Source organism: Macrobrachium nipponense, chromosome 8 (assembly GCF_015104395.2).
Source record: "Macrobrachium nipponense isolate FS-2020 chromosome 8, ASM1510439v2, whole genome shotgun sequence".
Lineage (NCBI taxonomy): Eukaryota > Metazoa > Arthropoda > Malacostraca > Decapoda > Palaemonidae > Macrobrachium > Macrobrachium nipponense.
In genome coordinates, this window is record NC_087203.1 from 106,936,226 (window position 1) to 106,950,838 (window position 14,613).

A 14,613-nucleotide genomic window follows, 5' to 3' on the forward strand; every position below is an offset into this window, starting at 1 on the left:
ATTAAGACATCTTGCTCCTATGGCTAGTGACAACCATGAAAGTACAGATGCTGGGGTTCCTGTATCTCAGTCCGAGGTTCCTGAGGAATTGTCAGATGCGAATGCTCCTCAGGAGATTGCACGCGGTCTCTCCCATGTGGATATTGCTCCTCAGCATGACACTCTTCAGGAATCCCATACAGTCCCTCAACAGGTAGCCTCACCTCCTCCACTTCGAAGGTCAGAGAGAGTGAGGCAACCTCCAAAGTACCTTCAGGATTACTCCACGTGAACTTAACTGAGAAGGGAAGAATGTGGTAAAAATAAACCTGATTCATATAATTGGTCTCTATAGCTTTTGTTTACTTTCGTGGTTCCTTGCTGACGTGTCTCGCATTACAGCTGTAGACTCGCCAGATTATGGTACACTGCTTGTTTCTTTGTATATGTTACTTATGATGTCCCTTTGTATGTTATATGTTTTGTGTATATTCTTGGTTATATTGTCTTTCATAAGGAGTGTGATTTATGTGCCTTCTTAGTTAACACAAGTGTTTATTTATGTTTATGTCTGTGTTCAACAACGTGTTTGTTTTATTTGCAGTGTACTACTGTAGTGGAATTGTTTACTGAATAAAACCTTGATTCTGGTTACACCGGGTTTACTTCAGTAACAAACACTGACTCTTCAAAAAAATTCAGGAGAAACTTGTCTCTCCCTATTAAGTAAGGGAGGTGTAAGTCAGCAGACATGGAATATTTATTCTAAAATTAATATTAATAATACTTACCTGTATAATTTATCTAGCCCTAAATCCCCAAAAACCGCACCAAAATTTACCACATTGGCAACCCTGTTACCTCCTATTCTGTCCGCCAGTTGGCAACACTGTCGTTGACAGATACAAAAACCTTCCCTCAAATCAGTTGTGATAGGCAGATCGTGGGGTAGGATGGGTGGGACTAGATAAATTATACAGATAAGTATTATTAATATTAATTTTAGAATAAAAATTCCATAAACATATAATAACATTACCTTAATATAATTTATCTAGCCCGATTAACCACATTGAAAAGGAGGAGGGAATCTGAATACAATTTCCCCTTCGCGGACAGAATAGGAGAAAACAAACAAAGAAATATATATCATAGGCAGTCAAAACTCAACCCAAGGTCTAAGATACTAACAACTCAAAGTCTCCTACCATAATGCCACCAAACTGCGGTAGCACAGGACAAGGAGTAAGTGCATAGTCAGTCCGTCTGTACTAAAGTCAGGTGACCAGTCAGACGAATTGCGGACAGCAAGGCTGCACCCTGAAGACTATCAAGCACTATTCTTTCCCTAAAGGATGAGTGTCTGGACTGTCTGGGCGATTCAAAGCTAAGCAAACCTTGGGGGTGTATCAACGCAACCCGACGTCGCCAGCAACGAATCGGCTCATGAGCAACTCCTAACTCGAGCTTTCTGGTGCCAAGAGAAAGGGGCGCGGAGCAAAAAGGCGATTCAGTCCCGAAGGACGAATGCCTGACAGTCCAACCTGGTCTCATGTTACACGATCATCGGGGGTGTATCAACGCAACCGACTTCGTCAACAAGAAACTCAGGGCTACTAAATGTCGCCTGATCTCACACGAGTGTCTGACTCCGAGAAGACAGGTGAGACAAAAAGTAGATGGTGAGCGAGTCACCAGATGACAGCAGACGATCCATCGACTAATTCCCTGTCCAGGACAGTGGAAGAAGCAGGAGTCGTCAGGACAAGCGAACCAGTGGCTAGTCCTAGGTCAAGCATCGACTCTGGGAGAAGCGTAGTCGCCAGTGCCGACAACCCAGTGGCTGGAACCATTTCACACTGAAAATGGAAGCAGCATGAGTTGCCAAGCAGTCAGTCCTTGTCATCAACAACACCTAAATACCAAACTGCCTAATTCCCATTATAACTACGTCAAAAACTGCCATGGGTTATAATACAAAAACAAAAAATATATACAAAACAAAAATTAATGAATAATATACAGGTAGCAACCAAACGTAAAACAGGAAGACTACCTAATTCTCCTGTCTGACGACCTGTCCTGCTATCACCAACGGGCCCAAAGAACGAAGGTCGCCTAGAACTAGAGAAATATCCCTCAAGTAAAAAGAGGCAAAACAGAATTAGAACGCCAAGTCGCCGCCTCAAGCACCTTGGCGACTGAGACGTTCTTCATAAAAGCTACTGATGTAGCAACTGCTCTAATACTGTGTGCTCTCGGCGTCTGGTCTTCCCCAGCAGCCGAACCACCAGTTTTAACGATCAGATCTCTGAGAAAAAAGGATACACCATTCTTTGAAATAGGTCTCTTGACATTTCGGGGTGAAACAAACAGATGACGGGGATGACCCTGAATGTCCTTCGTGCCGCGTAAAATAACATGAGAGCGCCCTAACAGGGCAAAGAACTAATTCCTCATTTAAATTACCAACAAAGTCGACCAGTGACTTCAGTACGAAAGACCTGGGAATGGATTATCAGACGATTCAGTCTTTGCGACAAATTCAGGAAGGTATGACAAAATCATGTCTTGTCCAGATCTGGCAACCAGAAAAGAGAGTGCTTGCAGTTCACCCACCCTCTTGGCTGTAGCCAGTGAGACAAGGAAGAGTGTCTTAGAAGAGAGGTCCCTAAATTTGGCAGAATTCAGAGGCTCAACGGAGGGAACCTTAAGGCTTGAAGGACTTTGTTAACGTCCCATGTCGGAGGCGAACACTGCGGCCTGGGTCGAGATAGGGAAAAAGATCAAAGTAAATCTCTAAAGACTAAGATGAAGAGATCTCAGGGAGCCTTGCCTTAAAAACATAGGAAAGCATAGACCTATAACCCTTAATGCACGAAGGTGACAGGGCCCTGTCATGATGTAAATGAACTAAAAACTCTGCTACTTTCGGTAAGGAAGGTCTAGAAATTGAATGTCCTTGAGACTTACACCAACGTCTGTAAACCGACCATTTAGCCTGATAATTTACTCTGGTTGATTGCCGTCTGGCAAGAGCCAACTGTCGCGCCACTCTGGAGGAGAACCCTTCGTGCTTGGAGAACCTCCTGACAGTCTCCAGGCATGAAGATGAAGCATGTGGAGCCTCCGATGGAACCGATGAAAATGGGGTTGTTTGAGAAGATCTGGTCTCTCTGGCAGGCGAATAGGGGGTTCCACCAGTGCTTCCAGAAGGTCGGGAAACCACTCCCTTCTGTGGCCAGAAGGGGGCGATCAAGGTGAGATCCAGACGCTTGGTTGCCCTCACTTTGTTGAGGACTGACCTCACCAGAGAGAACGGAGGAAAAGCATAGGCTTGAAGTCCCTCCCAGTCCTGCAAAAGAGAGTCTGTCCCGGCACTCTGAGGAGTCTGGTAAGGGGCGAAGAATATCTGGCACCGAAATTCAGTGGGGTGGGGGGGCAAACAGATCGACTGTGACAGGCCATTTCTTCCTGAGGCTGTCGAAGACTTCCTGGCAAAGTGTCCACTCCGACCCTTGAACTTCGTTCGGTCTCGACAAGGCGTCTGCTAAGACGTTGTGATGGCCCAGGATAAACTGAGGGACCAACGTAATCCCCGTCTTCTGCCCAACACAGGATTGATCGGGCTTCTTGAGTGAGAAGATCCGACTGTGTGCTGCCTTGGTTTCTCAAGTACGAGACTGCTGTGGTGTTGTCGACAAAGATCGCGACAACCGACTCCAACAGTTGTTCCTGAAATGAAAGAAGGCCTAGGTACACTGCCCTCAGTTCCCTCCAATTTATTGACATGATCCTCTCCTCCTCTAACCAAAGGCCCGAAGCGGCTTCGGAGCCCAGGTGTGCGCCCCAACCTTGATCCGAGGCGTCTGACCAAAACATTAGGTCCGGAGGAACCGAAAGAAGAGATGTCCCTGACTTGAGGCGGTGAACTTGCATCCACCAATGGAGATCCTTCCGACATTGTGGAGAAGAGGCGACTATCATGTCCTCGGACACGAAATCCCATGACTGGCGAAGTGTCGACTGAAGGGACCTCATTCTGAGACGACCTCCGGGAACCAGTTGGATGAGGGATGACAAATGGCCCAGGAGAGACCTCCAAAGAGAAACTGGCTGCGTTACGGAGGACAAAAATTCTTCGATCAGACTCAGAAACTTGTCTATCCGTTTCTGAGCGGGAGAAGCCCTCAAAATCTGGGAATTCAAAACAATCCCCAGATAAGTCATGATCTGGCAAGGGATTAGATTGGACTTGTCGAAGTTGACACGAATGCCCAACTCGACACAAAGAGACAGAACTATCTCCCTCGACCGGAGACATTTCTCTAGAGAGATTCGCCTGGACTAGCCAATCGTCCAGATACCGAAGCATCCTTACATTTAACTGATGCAGAATAGCTGAAACAGGAGCCATCACCCGAGAAAAGACCTGTGGAGCAGTGGTGAGGCCGAAACAAAGGGTCTTGAACTGGAAAACTCCCGAGTCCGTGAAAAAACAAAAACCGAAGGTAAGGTCTGCTTCTTGGATGGATGGGGATTTGCAGATAAGCATCCTGCAGATCGATGGAAATCATCCAGTCCCCCCTCCTGACGGATGAAAGAACCGTCTGGACCGTCTCCATCCTGAACTTGGACTTTAGAATGAACTTATTCAAACCGAAAGATCTATGATGCGCCAGGCACCCGAGGCCTTTAGAACTACAAACATCCGAGAGTAAAACCCGGGAGAAGGAGGAGCTCGCTCTATGGCATCCTTCTCCAAGAGGGCCGAAAGCTCCTTCTCCAAGGCTTGACCCCTGATTGAGTGAGGGGAATAACTGCTGAACTCGAGAGGACAATTGGAAAGTGGAGGTCTGGAAACAAAAGGGATCTCGTAACCTTCCTTCAGGACCTCCACACCCAAGCATCCACCGCTCTCCCCTGCCAAGCTGACCAATGGCGGGAGAGACAAGCTCCTACTGCGGTCTCCAGGCGAGGTGATGACTCCTACTTCCGAAAATTCTTACGCAGAGACAAGGAAGAAGAAGAAGAAGAAGAAGAAGAAGAAGGTCCTCCTGGAGGTTGAGCTCTTTCTCTGCCCTTAGAGCCACGCCAAGCAACCTCTCCCGCGTTTCAAAGGGTGAGCACCAGAGGATGAAGAAGAGGCACCAGCAACCTGAGATGTACTCTGGAAAAAAGAGCCAGAAGGAGGTTGTTGGGCTGGAGCAGAAGGTACAGATCTGGTCCTAAACTTACGCTTACTCCTTGAAGGAACGGGAGGAAGACCAGAGGAAAAAGCTCTTGATAAGGCCCAGTGAGCTTGGGAAGAGGCATCACCTTGATGTTCCTTCAAAACCTCAGAAAGCACAGAAATATCGAAAAGGAAATCGCCAAAAGGAAAAGAAGAGGACAACAGACGGGTTCTCTGAATCTCCGATACAGAGGAGGGTAACTGCGACAAATACAGGTTACGCCTTAGAGAAACAAGAAAGGCCTGCATTGAAGCAGCAAGCTCGTTCTGATGTACAGAAGCGATTGAAATGGATGAGCAGAATTTCTCAAAAGAGGAGCATCAGGAGGAACAAACCCGGAGTCCTTGATATACATTAAAAGCCCTCCGAGGACCCACATATTGAAGGATTGAGCTTCTTGTAAGGAGCTCATAACAGACTCCATAGCAATAAAATCTTCAATTGAGACAGAGACCGAAGCCTTAGAAGGCAAGGGTTGACTTGAAAGTCGGACAAAATCAGGATTTGGCTTGGGGGGTCGAGAGAATGAAGAATCATCCGCCACCTGGTAAACTCCTCTCCGGTGTCGTAGAAGAGAAGAGAGCTTCCTCTTCCCTTCCCCGATCACCTTCGAAAGTTTAGCGGCAACGTCCGCCCTCACTCTCGCAAACCTCTGGGCAAAGGGAAAACGTAAAAATTCCTGTGACCGGGAAGGACCGTCAAGAAAAATCCCTTCTGTAATACAACGAGGCGGAGGCTGCTTCTGCTCTTTAGGCCTCGCCTGAGGAAGAAAACTCAAATTAAATCAAAAAGTTTTTGAATTCTACATCATGACATCCATTAGAGGAAACATCAATATCACACGAATCCGCGTCATCATCATCATCATCGTCAGATCCTAACTTAGAAACTTCCCCTGAAGTAAAATCCTGACGACTAGCTATCTTAGGTCTGACACTAATATCCCTCCCCCCTTCTCCTAAATAAGCGCCCTTTGGCACTGTTACGGGACTAACAGGGGACACGTTGGGTAAAGATTCGTTAGGCACCTGCCCGGACCGGATCCCCCCTAGGCCTTCGCCACGACGGGGTTCACAAGCCGGGGTATCTGTCGCACCGTTACCCATGGTGCTGTCGACAGTACCTGACGAGGAGCTGAAAATGAATCTAAAAGTGTGTTCGACATTCTAGTAAAGGCTTCTTGAAAATTCTCTGACAGATTGTTAAACTTAGCTGAAATATCTCTATCTAGACTAAGCTGTAATTTCTTAAAATTCTGTTTCCAGGTAGTTTCCATTGCCAAAATCTTTGAATCCACATCAGAATAACTTCACTAATTACCGGTTGTACAGGGGGCAAAGCATCAATTAATTCGGAATCGGAGTCGTACGATACCGAAACCGAAGAGCCAGAACCATGAGCGCCCAAGTCAAAGAATTCGTTAGATACAGTTCTAGCAATCGATTTCTTTTTCTCCTTAACCGATCTTTTACGCTGCAAGATTGTTTGGCGTTTCATATAAGCAGTCATATCCTCGTCAGACCAGGGCTTACATACGTCACAACGAGAGTCAAGTCACAAACCTGTCCACGACAAGAGCTACAAATGTCATGGGGTTCATACTCCCTGCTACCCATCCTTGTCCCACAAACCGGGCAGTTCCTGATGTTGCTGGCAGAACGAAGCATCGTAATTTCTTGGTAATCCATTGTAGAATTGGACAGGTCAGTAGTTCCGGGTCGCGCAAAAGTTCGTAATTTAAGATAAGAACCACAACAGAAATCAAAGTTAATTCACTATTTCGCGATGTAATGCGTGAGTGGTAACTTCATATAAGTCTCATTTAACAAATAATGAAAGCTTTAAAGGCACAAAAATGTTTAAGGAAATTTATAAAGAGCGGCCCGTGATGTAAACAACACGGCGCTCGTTAACAACTGATTTGAGGGAGGGTTTTTGTATCTGTCAACGACAGTGTTGCCAACTGGCGGACAGAATAGGAGGTAACAGGGTTGCCAATGTGGTAAATTTTGGTGCGGTTTTTGGGGATTTAGGGCTAGATAAATTATATTCAGGTAATGTTTATTAATAACTAATTTTTATATAAGTAACTTACTACTCAGTACATTATTACTCAGCATACAATTTCTTGCTAGCTAAGTAATTATGTACTGAGTACTCAGTACATATAATTACTCAGCAAATAATTTCTTGCTAGCTAAGTAATTACGTACTGGGTATGTATATAGTATACTGTACGCCAAATTTAAAATTTAGTATGTATGTTTTTTCTAGGAATATGAACCTCCGCTTACATAAATGGAGTATTCCAGCGCATCTTGCATTTTGGCTGTTCCTGACTAAAAAACAAAAGCCTATCGGATAGATCCAGGTTTCACCTGACCTGTGTTGGCCTACTTTGTGTTCTCAGCTGCACTTGCAAATGGGTGTTACTATGTGTCATCATGTGTCAAGCCAGATTCTGTGTTGCATAAACAGTCATAAACAAGTCCATCAAGGAGTACCACATACTTTCCATAAAAGTCATCAATATGCAGGGAAAGTATCTGTTCTCTCAAGGTGACTGTATAACACTTGCTAATTCTGAGCAATAACACACAGTATGACAGTGAGTATACTGCCATTCATGAAAACTAACTACCCCTTTTGATAATATCTTCAATCTAAGAATGATTAACTTCAATACATTTATAGTACAAAATTGAATATCCTTTTTATCATAAATACTCAAATTGCACTCACTGGCTTCATCTTTGTTACTTCTAGTTATCTCCTCTTACAGCACCCCAGGAAACTGAAAAGTAAAACAGAATTTGTCATGAAGCATTTGATTAAAGGAAACACAATAATAAATAACATGTATCAAGGTAAAAGAATCATATCTGAAGGCTAATTCACATAGTACTGTGCTGCTTATCAATCAACATCTTTCTGAAGCAATGAAAAAAATTGACATTTGCAAAGGCAAGAAAATGTTCTGTATTCATCTACAAGCATTTATTTTAAAATCTATACCTTTCCATCATGGCTAAAGAGCTATCTCAAAACTGAGAACAAAAACAAAAAAAAAAGGCCTCAAAATCTTTTCCAGTTAACATCACCTGGAGATTACAAGTGTTTCAGGGCATCATATCAACTGAAATTCTCAGTAAAGAAAGTCAACTATTGTATTACTATTGTTAATCAGTGTTTACAGCAGATTAAGCTTTAAAAAATGACATTTTTACAACAAAATATAGTTTTATAAATACTTACCAACTAGTAATCACATAGCTATAGTTTCTAACTAGTATGACAGCTTAATTCAAATTTCGTGGCAGCGATTCCAATGTTCTGTGAAGATAACTAGTCCCGCCCACTAATGAGAATATTATGAATCACTCAGCAGATCACCTCATTCTGCTTTATACTTATGTCCATCACAGGGAAGGATGGGGGGCTCCAGCCATGAAATTACTTGGTAAGTATATACTATAAAACTTTAGGGGAGGGAGGGCTCCAATCATGTAATTACTTGGTAAGTATATATAAGTTATTTTTATTATAAAAATGTCAATTTCATATAAGTAACTTACCAACTAATTACATAGATGAATCCCACATTAACAGGAGGTGGAATATATGGATATATGTATTCTATTCGCAAAATGATATTGTTAAGATACAATAAAGTTTGTTCATACTTACCTGGCAGATATATATATAGCTGTATTTCTCCGAAGTCCGACAGAATTTCAAAACTCCCGCTCACGCAGTGGTCGGCCAGGTGGTTAGTACCCATTCCCGCCGCTGGGAGGCTGCGGTGTCAGGAACCATTCCCATTTTCTATTCAGATTTTCTATTCCCACTGTCTCCTGCGGGGAGGTGGGTGGGTACTTTGATTATATATATCTGCCAGGTAAGTATGAACAAACTTTATTGTATCTTAACAATATCATTTTGGTTCATGAAACTTACCCAGCAGATATATATATAGCTGAATCCCACCTTTGGAGGTAGGGAGAGACAGAAAAGGATTTTGGAAACATATTACATGCAGATGAATAACATCTTGGTTCCTTACCTGTTAGCATAGCTGACTTCGTGATTACTGTCACCCAAGTCTGCTACTGCTTTACTAGAGTCTCAGCAAGGTAGTGACCTATATAGATGGTGAGTTCTAGATGATCTGTCAACGGGAGCGTGACCACAATGTGACTAGACCATTTTGACCATACTATGAGGGCAACGAAGTAAAAAATTCACCACCTGACCAGCCTAACAATTTTCATTCCCACATCACTTAGGCTAAAGGAAAGGAAGTCCGGCTCAGGCGGACGACCTTACAACCATAAAACAATCCATAAAAACTCCACGCCTACCCATTTCCTACAGGTTAGGATGAGTGCTACTTTTTCAGCCCCCAACCAAAGGTGGTCTGCTGCGACGTATGGTCCAAGCGCATAGCAGTTCTCGTATGTCGTCTTCACATCCCGCAGGTAGTGTGAAGCGAACACCGAGTTGCTGCGCCAAAAGGTGGCACTCAGAATGTCATTGAGTGCCATGTTCTTTTGGAAAGCTACCGAGGTAGATATAGCTCTCACTTCATGGGCATTCACTTTCAACAGCTTAACATCACTGTCTTCGCAAGATGAATGTGCCTGTCTAATGGTGTCTCTCAAGAAGAATGCCAGAGCATTCTTCGACATCGGTAAATCTGGTCTTCTGACCGAACACCATAAGTTGTTAGAAGGACCTCGACATTCCTTCGTTCTTTGTAAATAAATCTTGAGAGCCCTGACAGGGCACAGGACTCTCTCTGGTTCGTGTCCAATGATTTCCGCCATACCCTTAATCTCAAAACTTTTGGGCCAAGGGTTAGACGGATTTTCATTTTCGCTAGAAACGTAGGACTTAATCAGCAAACAGCATTATGTCCCCTAAAACCAATATGCTTGCTAAAGGCTTGAATTTCACTAACCCTCTTCGCCGTCGCCAGAGTCGTTAGGAAAATAGTTTTCTTAGTAAGATCCCTTAAAGAGGCATTCTGAAGGGGTTTCAAACCGATCTGACATTAGGAATTTAAGTACTACATCCAAATTCCTTGATGGTAACTTAGGTTGAGGAATCTTTATAGTCTCGAAAGACCTTAAAAGATCGTGGATATCCTTATTATTTGCCAAATCAATTCCTCTATGTCTAAAGACTACAGATAACATACTTCTGTAGCCTTTGATTGTTGAGACTGCAAGCTTTAGGTCGTTTCTCAAGTAGAGCAAAAAGTCCGCTATTTGGCTCACAGAGGTCGTGGTAGAGGAAATGCGTGTTCTTCTGCACCAGCTCTAAACGAAGCCCACTTCGATTGATAGACTCCAAGCGTGGAAGCTCTTCTCGCATTGGCGATTGCTTTTGCAACTGGTCTAGAAAAACCCCTCGCTCTGACCAACTTTTTGATAGTCTGAATGCAGTCAGACTCAGAGCGGGGAGGTTTCCGTGGTATCTCTCGAAGTGGGGCTGTTTGAGTAGATCTGTCCTCATGGGCAATGTCCTCGGGAAGTCTACTACAAAGGTCATGACCTCTGTGAACCACTCCTTTGCTGGCCAATAAGGAGCGATTAACGTCAATCTCGTCCCTTCTGACATTGCCAAACTTCTTCATTACTTTCTCCCAGAATCTTGAACGGGGGAAATGCGTAAAGATCCATCCCTGTCCAGTCCCAAAGAAGTGCATCTATTGCTATTGCTCCCGGGTCGAGCACGGGGGAGCAATACAACGGAAGCCTCTTTGTTCTCGCTGTTGCAAAGACGTCCACTAGAGGACGTCCCCATAACTTCCACAGCTCTCGACACACATCCCTGATGCAGAGTCCACTCGGTCGGCAGCAGTTGACCTTGCCGACTGAGGAGATCTGCCCGGACGCTCTCCACGCCCTGCAACGAACCTCGTTAGAATCGTTACTTTCTGATTCTCGCCCATACAGGATCTCTCATCGCCTAGATTGAACAATGGAATCGCGAGGTGAGTCCCTCCTTGTTTTTTTATGTATGACAGAGCTGTGGTATTGTCTGAATTTATCTGAACTATCTTGTTTGCGACTTTTTCTTTGAAAAACTGAAGTGCCAAGTATATGGCCGCCAGTTCTTTGAGATTTATGTGCCAGAACACCTGTTTCCCCTCTCCAGGTGCCTGACACTTCCTCCCTCCCTAGTGTAGCTCCCCCCCACCCGGTGGTGGACGCGTCGGAGAACAACACTAGGTCGGGGCTCTGAAGTTTGAGGGAAGTTCCTTCCGAAAGTTTCACAGGATCGAGCCACCACTTTAGGTGATCCTTTACCTCCCTTTTGAGATCCTCAAAATTCGTCTCCACCAAATTTCTTTTCTTTGTCCTCCCAATTCTCCTTCAGGAAAAACTGGAGAGGTCTGAGATGTAGTCTCCCCAAGGAAACAAACTTCTCCAGCGAGGAAATGGTGCCCAGCAGACTCATCCATTCCCTCACCGAGCATGATTCTTTCCTTAAGAAGACTGATATTTTTTCTAATCCTTGCCTGTTGACGTCCCCTGGGACGGAAAAGCTCGAAAAGCCACCCTGATCCATCTGAATCCCAGATACACGATGGACTGTGTGGGGATCAGCTGCGACTTTTCGAAATTCACTAGAAGTCCCAGGGACTTTGCTAGAGTTAAGGTTGATTGAAGGTCCTTCAGACACCTTCTTTCGACGATGCTCGAATGAGCCAGTCGTCTAGATATAGAGAGATCCTTATGTTTGCAAGATGAAGCCACCTCGCCACATTCTTCATTAGAATTGTGAAAATCATTGGTGCTGTACTCAGACCGAAGCAAAGAGCTCTGAATTGGAAAACTCTTCCCTTCATAACAAAACGCAGGTATTTCTTCGATCGGGGATGTATCAGGACGTGGAAATATGCGTCTTGCAGGTCCAGTGATACCATCCAATCGTTTGTCTTAAGGCCGCAAGCACTGACTGAGGTGTCTCCATCTTGAACGTCTGTCTCTCTATAAAAAGGTTTAGACTGCTCACATCTAAAACTGGCCGCCAGCCTCCCGACTGTTTCGGCACCAGGAATAACCTGTTGTAGAAACCCGGGGACTGAATGTCCTCGACTTGTTCTATTGCTTTCTTCTCGAGCATTTGTTCTATCAGATCGTACAAGATCTGTTGTTTTTCTCCATGGTAAGAGGGTGATAGATCTATAGGTGTTGTGCACAATGGAGGAGGCTTCAGGAAAGGTATTTTGTACCTCGCTCGATGACGTTGAGCGACCAGCTGTCTGCCTCTATCTTCTTCCAGGCTTCTGCAAATAAATGAAGCTGGCACCTACTGGCAACTGAAGGACTCCCTCCTCATTTTTTACCTCTGGACTTAGACTGAGCTCTGCCTCTAGAGAGTCCTCTTCCTCTAGGAGAAGGTCTAGAGGATGCTCCACCTCGAAAGGGCTTTATTTTCTTAGAAAACTGGGTTCGTGTTTGAAGTCGAAGGAACCGCAGGACGTCTAGAGATTGTGCTAAGAGATCCTGAGTAGCCTTTTCCTGTAGACTTCCAGCTACATCTTTAATCATAGCCTGGGGGAAGAGATGGTCAGAAAGAGGGGCGAAAAGCAAATCTGCCTTCTGTGTTGGAGACACTGCTTTGGTAGTAAATTTACAGTAGATAGCTCTCTTTTTCAGGAGCCCTGCACAAAAATGTGAAGCCAATTCCTCTGAACCATCTCTGACGGCCTTATCCATACAAGCGAGAACACTGGATAGCTCCCCCAAGCTAATTGAGTCTTGACTACGAGACTTAGTGTCAAGCAGCCCCAAACACCAGTCTAAGAAATTAAATACTTCAATTGTCCGAAAAAGACCTTTCAGATGGTGGTCTATCTCCGCCGGTGTCCATGTTATTTTAGCTGACGAAAGAAGAGACCTTCTTGGTGCGTCAACCAGACTGGAAAAGTCACCTTGAGCCGATGCGGGAGCCCTTAACCCGACATCCTCACCTGTATCATACCAGATCCCAGCCTTGCCGCAAAGTCTTGAAGGAGGCTGGGCAAGTGAAAACTTTCCTTGAGCTTTTCTAGACTCCATCCAATCTTGCACCTTCTTAAAAAGCTCTCTTAGTTGAAAGAGACTTTGTCATTTTAACAAATCCAGGAGTCTTATTTGTTTTTGACAACGAAAACTGAGAAGGAGGCGACCGAGGTGCTGCGGGTTGAAACTCTTCTCCAAATGAATCCCGAAGCAATCGAACCAAAACTTGATAATCGGAAGAATCTGACACAGCGGGTTGATCCTCTTCCGTTTCTTCTGAAATATTACTTAATCCTTCCTCATCTATAGGAGTGACCAAGGGACTCCCGAAGCTGGTGGTACAAGTCCTTTCACTCCGAGCTTTAATGAAGATCGTTGTTTGACGTGCAAGGAGCATTCTGAATATTAATATCTAAAGATTCAGATAAAGCGGTACCAATTTCTTGCTCATTCTCTCGATGGGAGTCTCTTCGAAAAGCCGATTGCAGTTGAGGTTCCATACTAATACCTTGCTGTGATACCTGATGGATATGCAACAAAGCGTCCGTTGAATGTCTCGCTTGGCATCCGTCCGAGCGTCAAGCTTGGCGTCCAGCCGAGCGTCACGCTTGGCGTCCTGCCGAGCGCCACGCTTGGCGTCCCACAAAAGGTTGGGAAAAGGCGGTCACGCACGTCGCTCAGCCGAGCGTCCCGCCCTGAGTCCAGGTGAGCGTCACGCTCGGCGTCATCGAGCGCCACGCCTGGCGTTCCAGGTGAGCGTCACGCTCGACATCTGTGCCGAGCGTACCGCTTGTCTAAATAGGCGTCCCTGTGAACACTCCGCTCCTTCCAAGCCGAACTAGGAGCGTCGAGTTTCTCAGACTGTAGACGGCCTCGTTTCGCAACCATAGGATCGTCCGTTCTTGTATAAAGCGAGCCTCGAGAGTCTGGGCGAAATTTCTTCCTTTCGATCTCAAAATTCCTCGTAGGAAGTTTTTCATGCCCTTTCTCCACTGCAGGTGAGACATACGAAAATCTAGAATGAGTAACTCACAGGCGAAAGAGACGATAGGTCCACCCGTGCGGGAGACCTCTTAGATGTTTTAATCTGTAATCTATCATCTTTTCTTCTCGGACGAATTTCTGATTCTCTCTCAGCCAGCAACGAAGCAAGAGTTGTTGTTGCATCGACCTGATAACACTCTTTGTAGTAGAAGATTCTTTTTCAGGAGAAAAACTGATCCTATGAGAAGGCGAGGGGCGAGGGGAAGCCCCTATCCCTTCTCACAGGACCCGTTCTAGTTCTATTCTTAGAAACGACTAGGCCGCTCCAAGGCGTCCTCGTCAGATGACATCATAATTCTCCTTTGAGGAGTCCATGCAGCAAAACTCTCCGGTGAAGACCG

At 45.0% G+C, this 14,613-nt stretch overlaps 1 protein-coding gene across 1 annotated transcript in view; it reads right to left on the reverse strand.

Moving 5' to 3' along the window:
- The window catches only part of LOC135222950 (mucin-3B-like), a 40,509-nt gene extending 32,478 nt beyond the window's left edge, over positions 1 to 8,031 (reverse strand). Inside the window, exon 1 of the mRNA XM_064261401.1 lies at positions 7,956 to 8,031. Coding sequence (XP_064117471.1) covers positions 7,956 to 7,964 — 9 coding nt within the window. The 5' untranslated portion in view covers positions 7,965 to 8,031. The remainder of the gene's footprint in view (positions 1 to 7,955) is intronic.
- Positions 8,032 to 14,613: the final 6,582 nt, after the last annotated feature.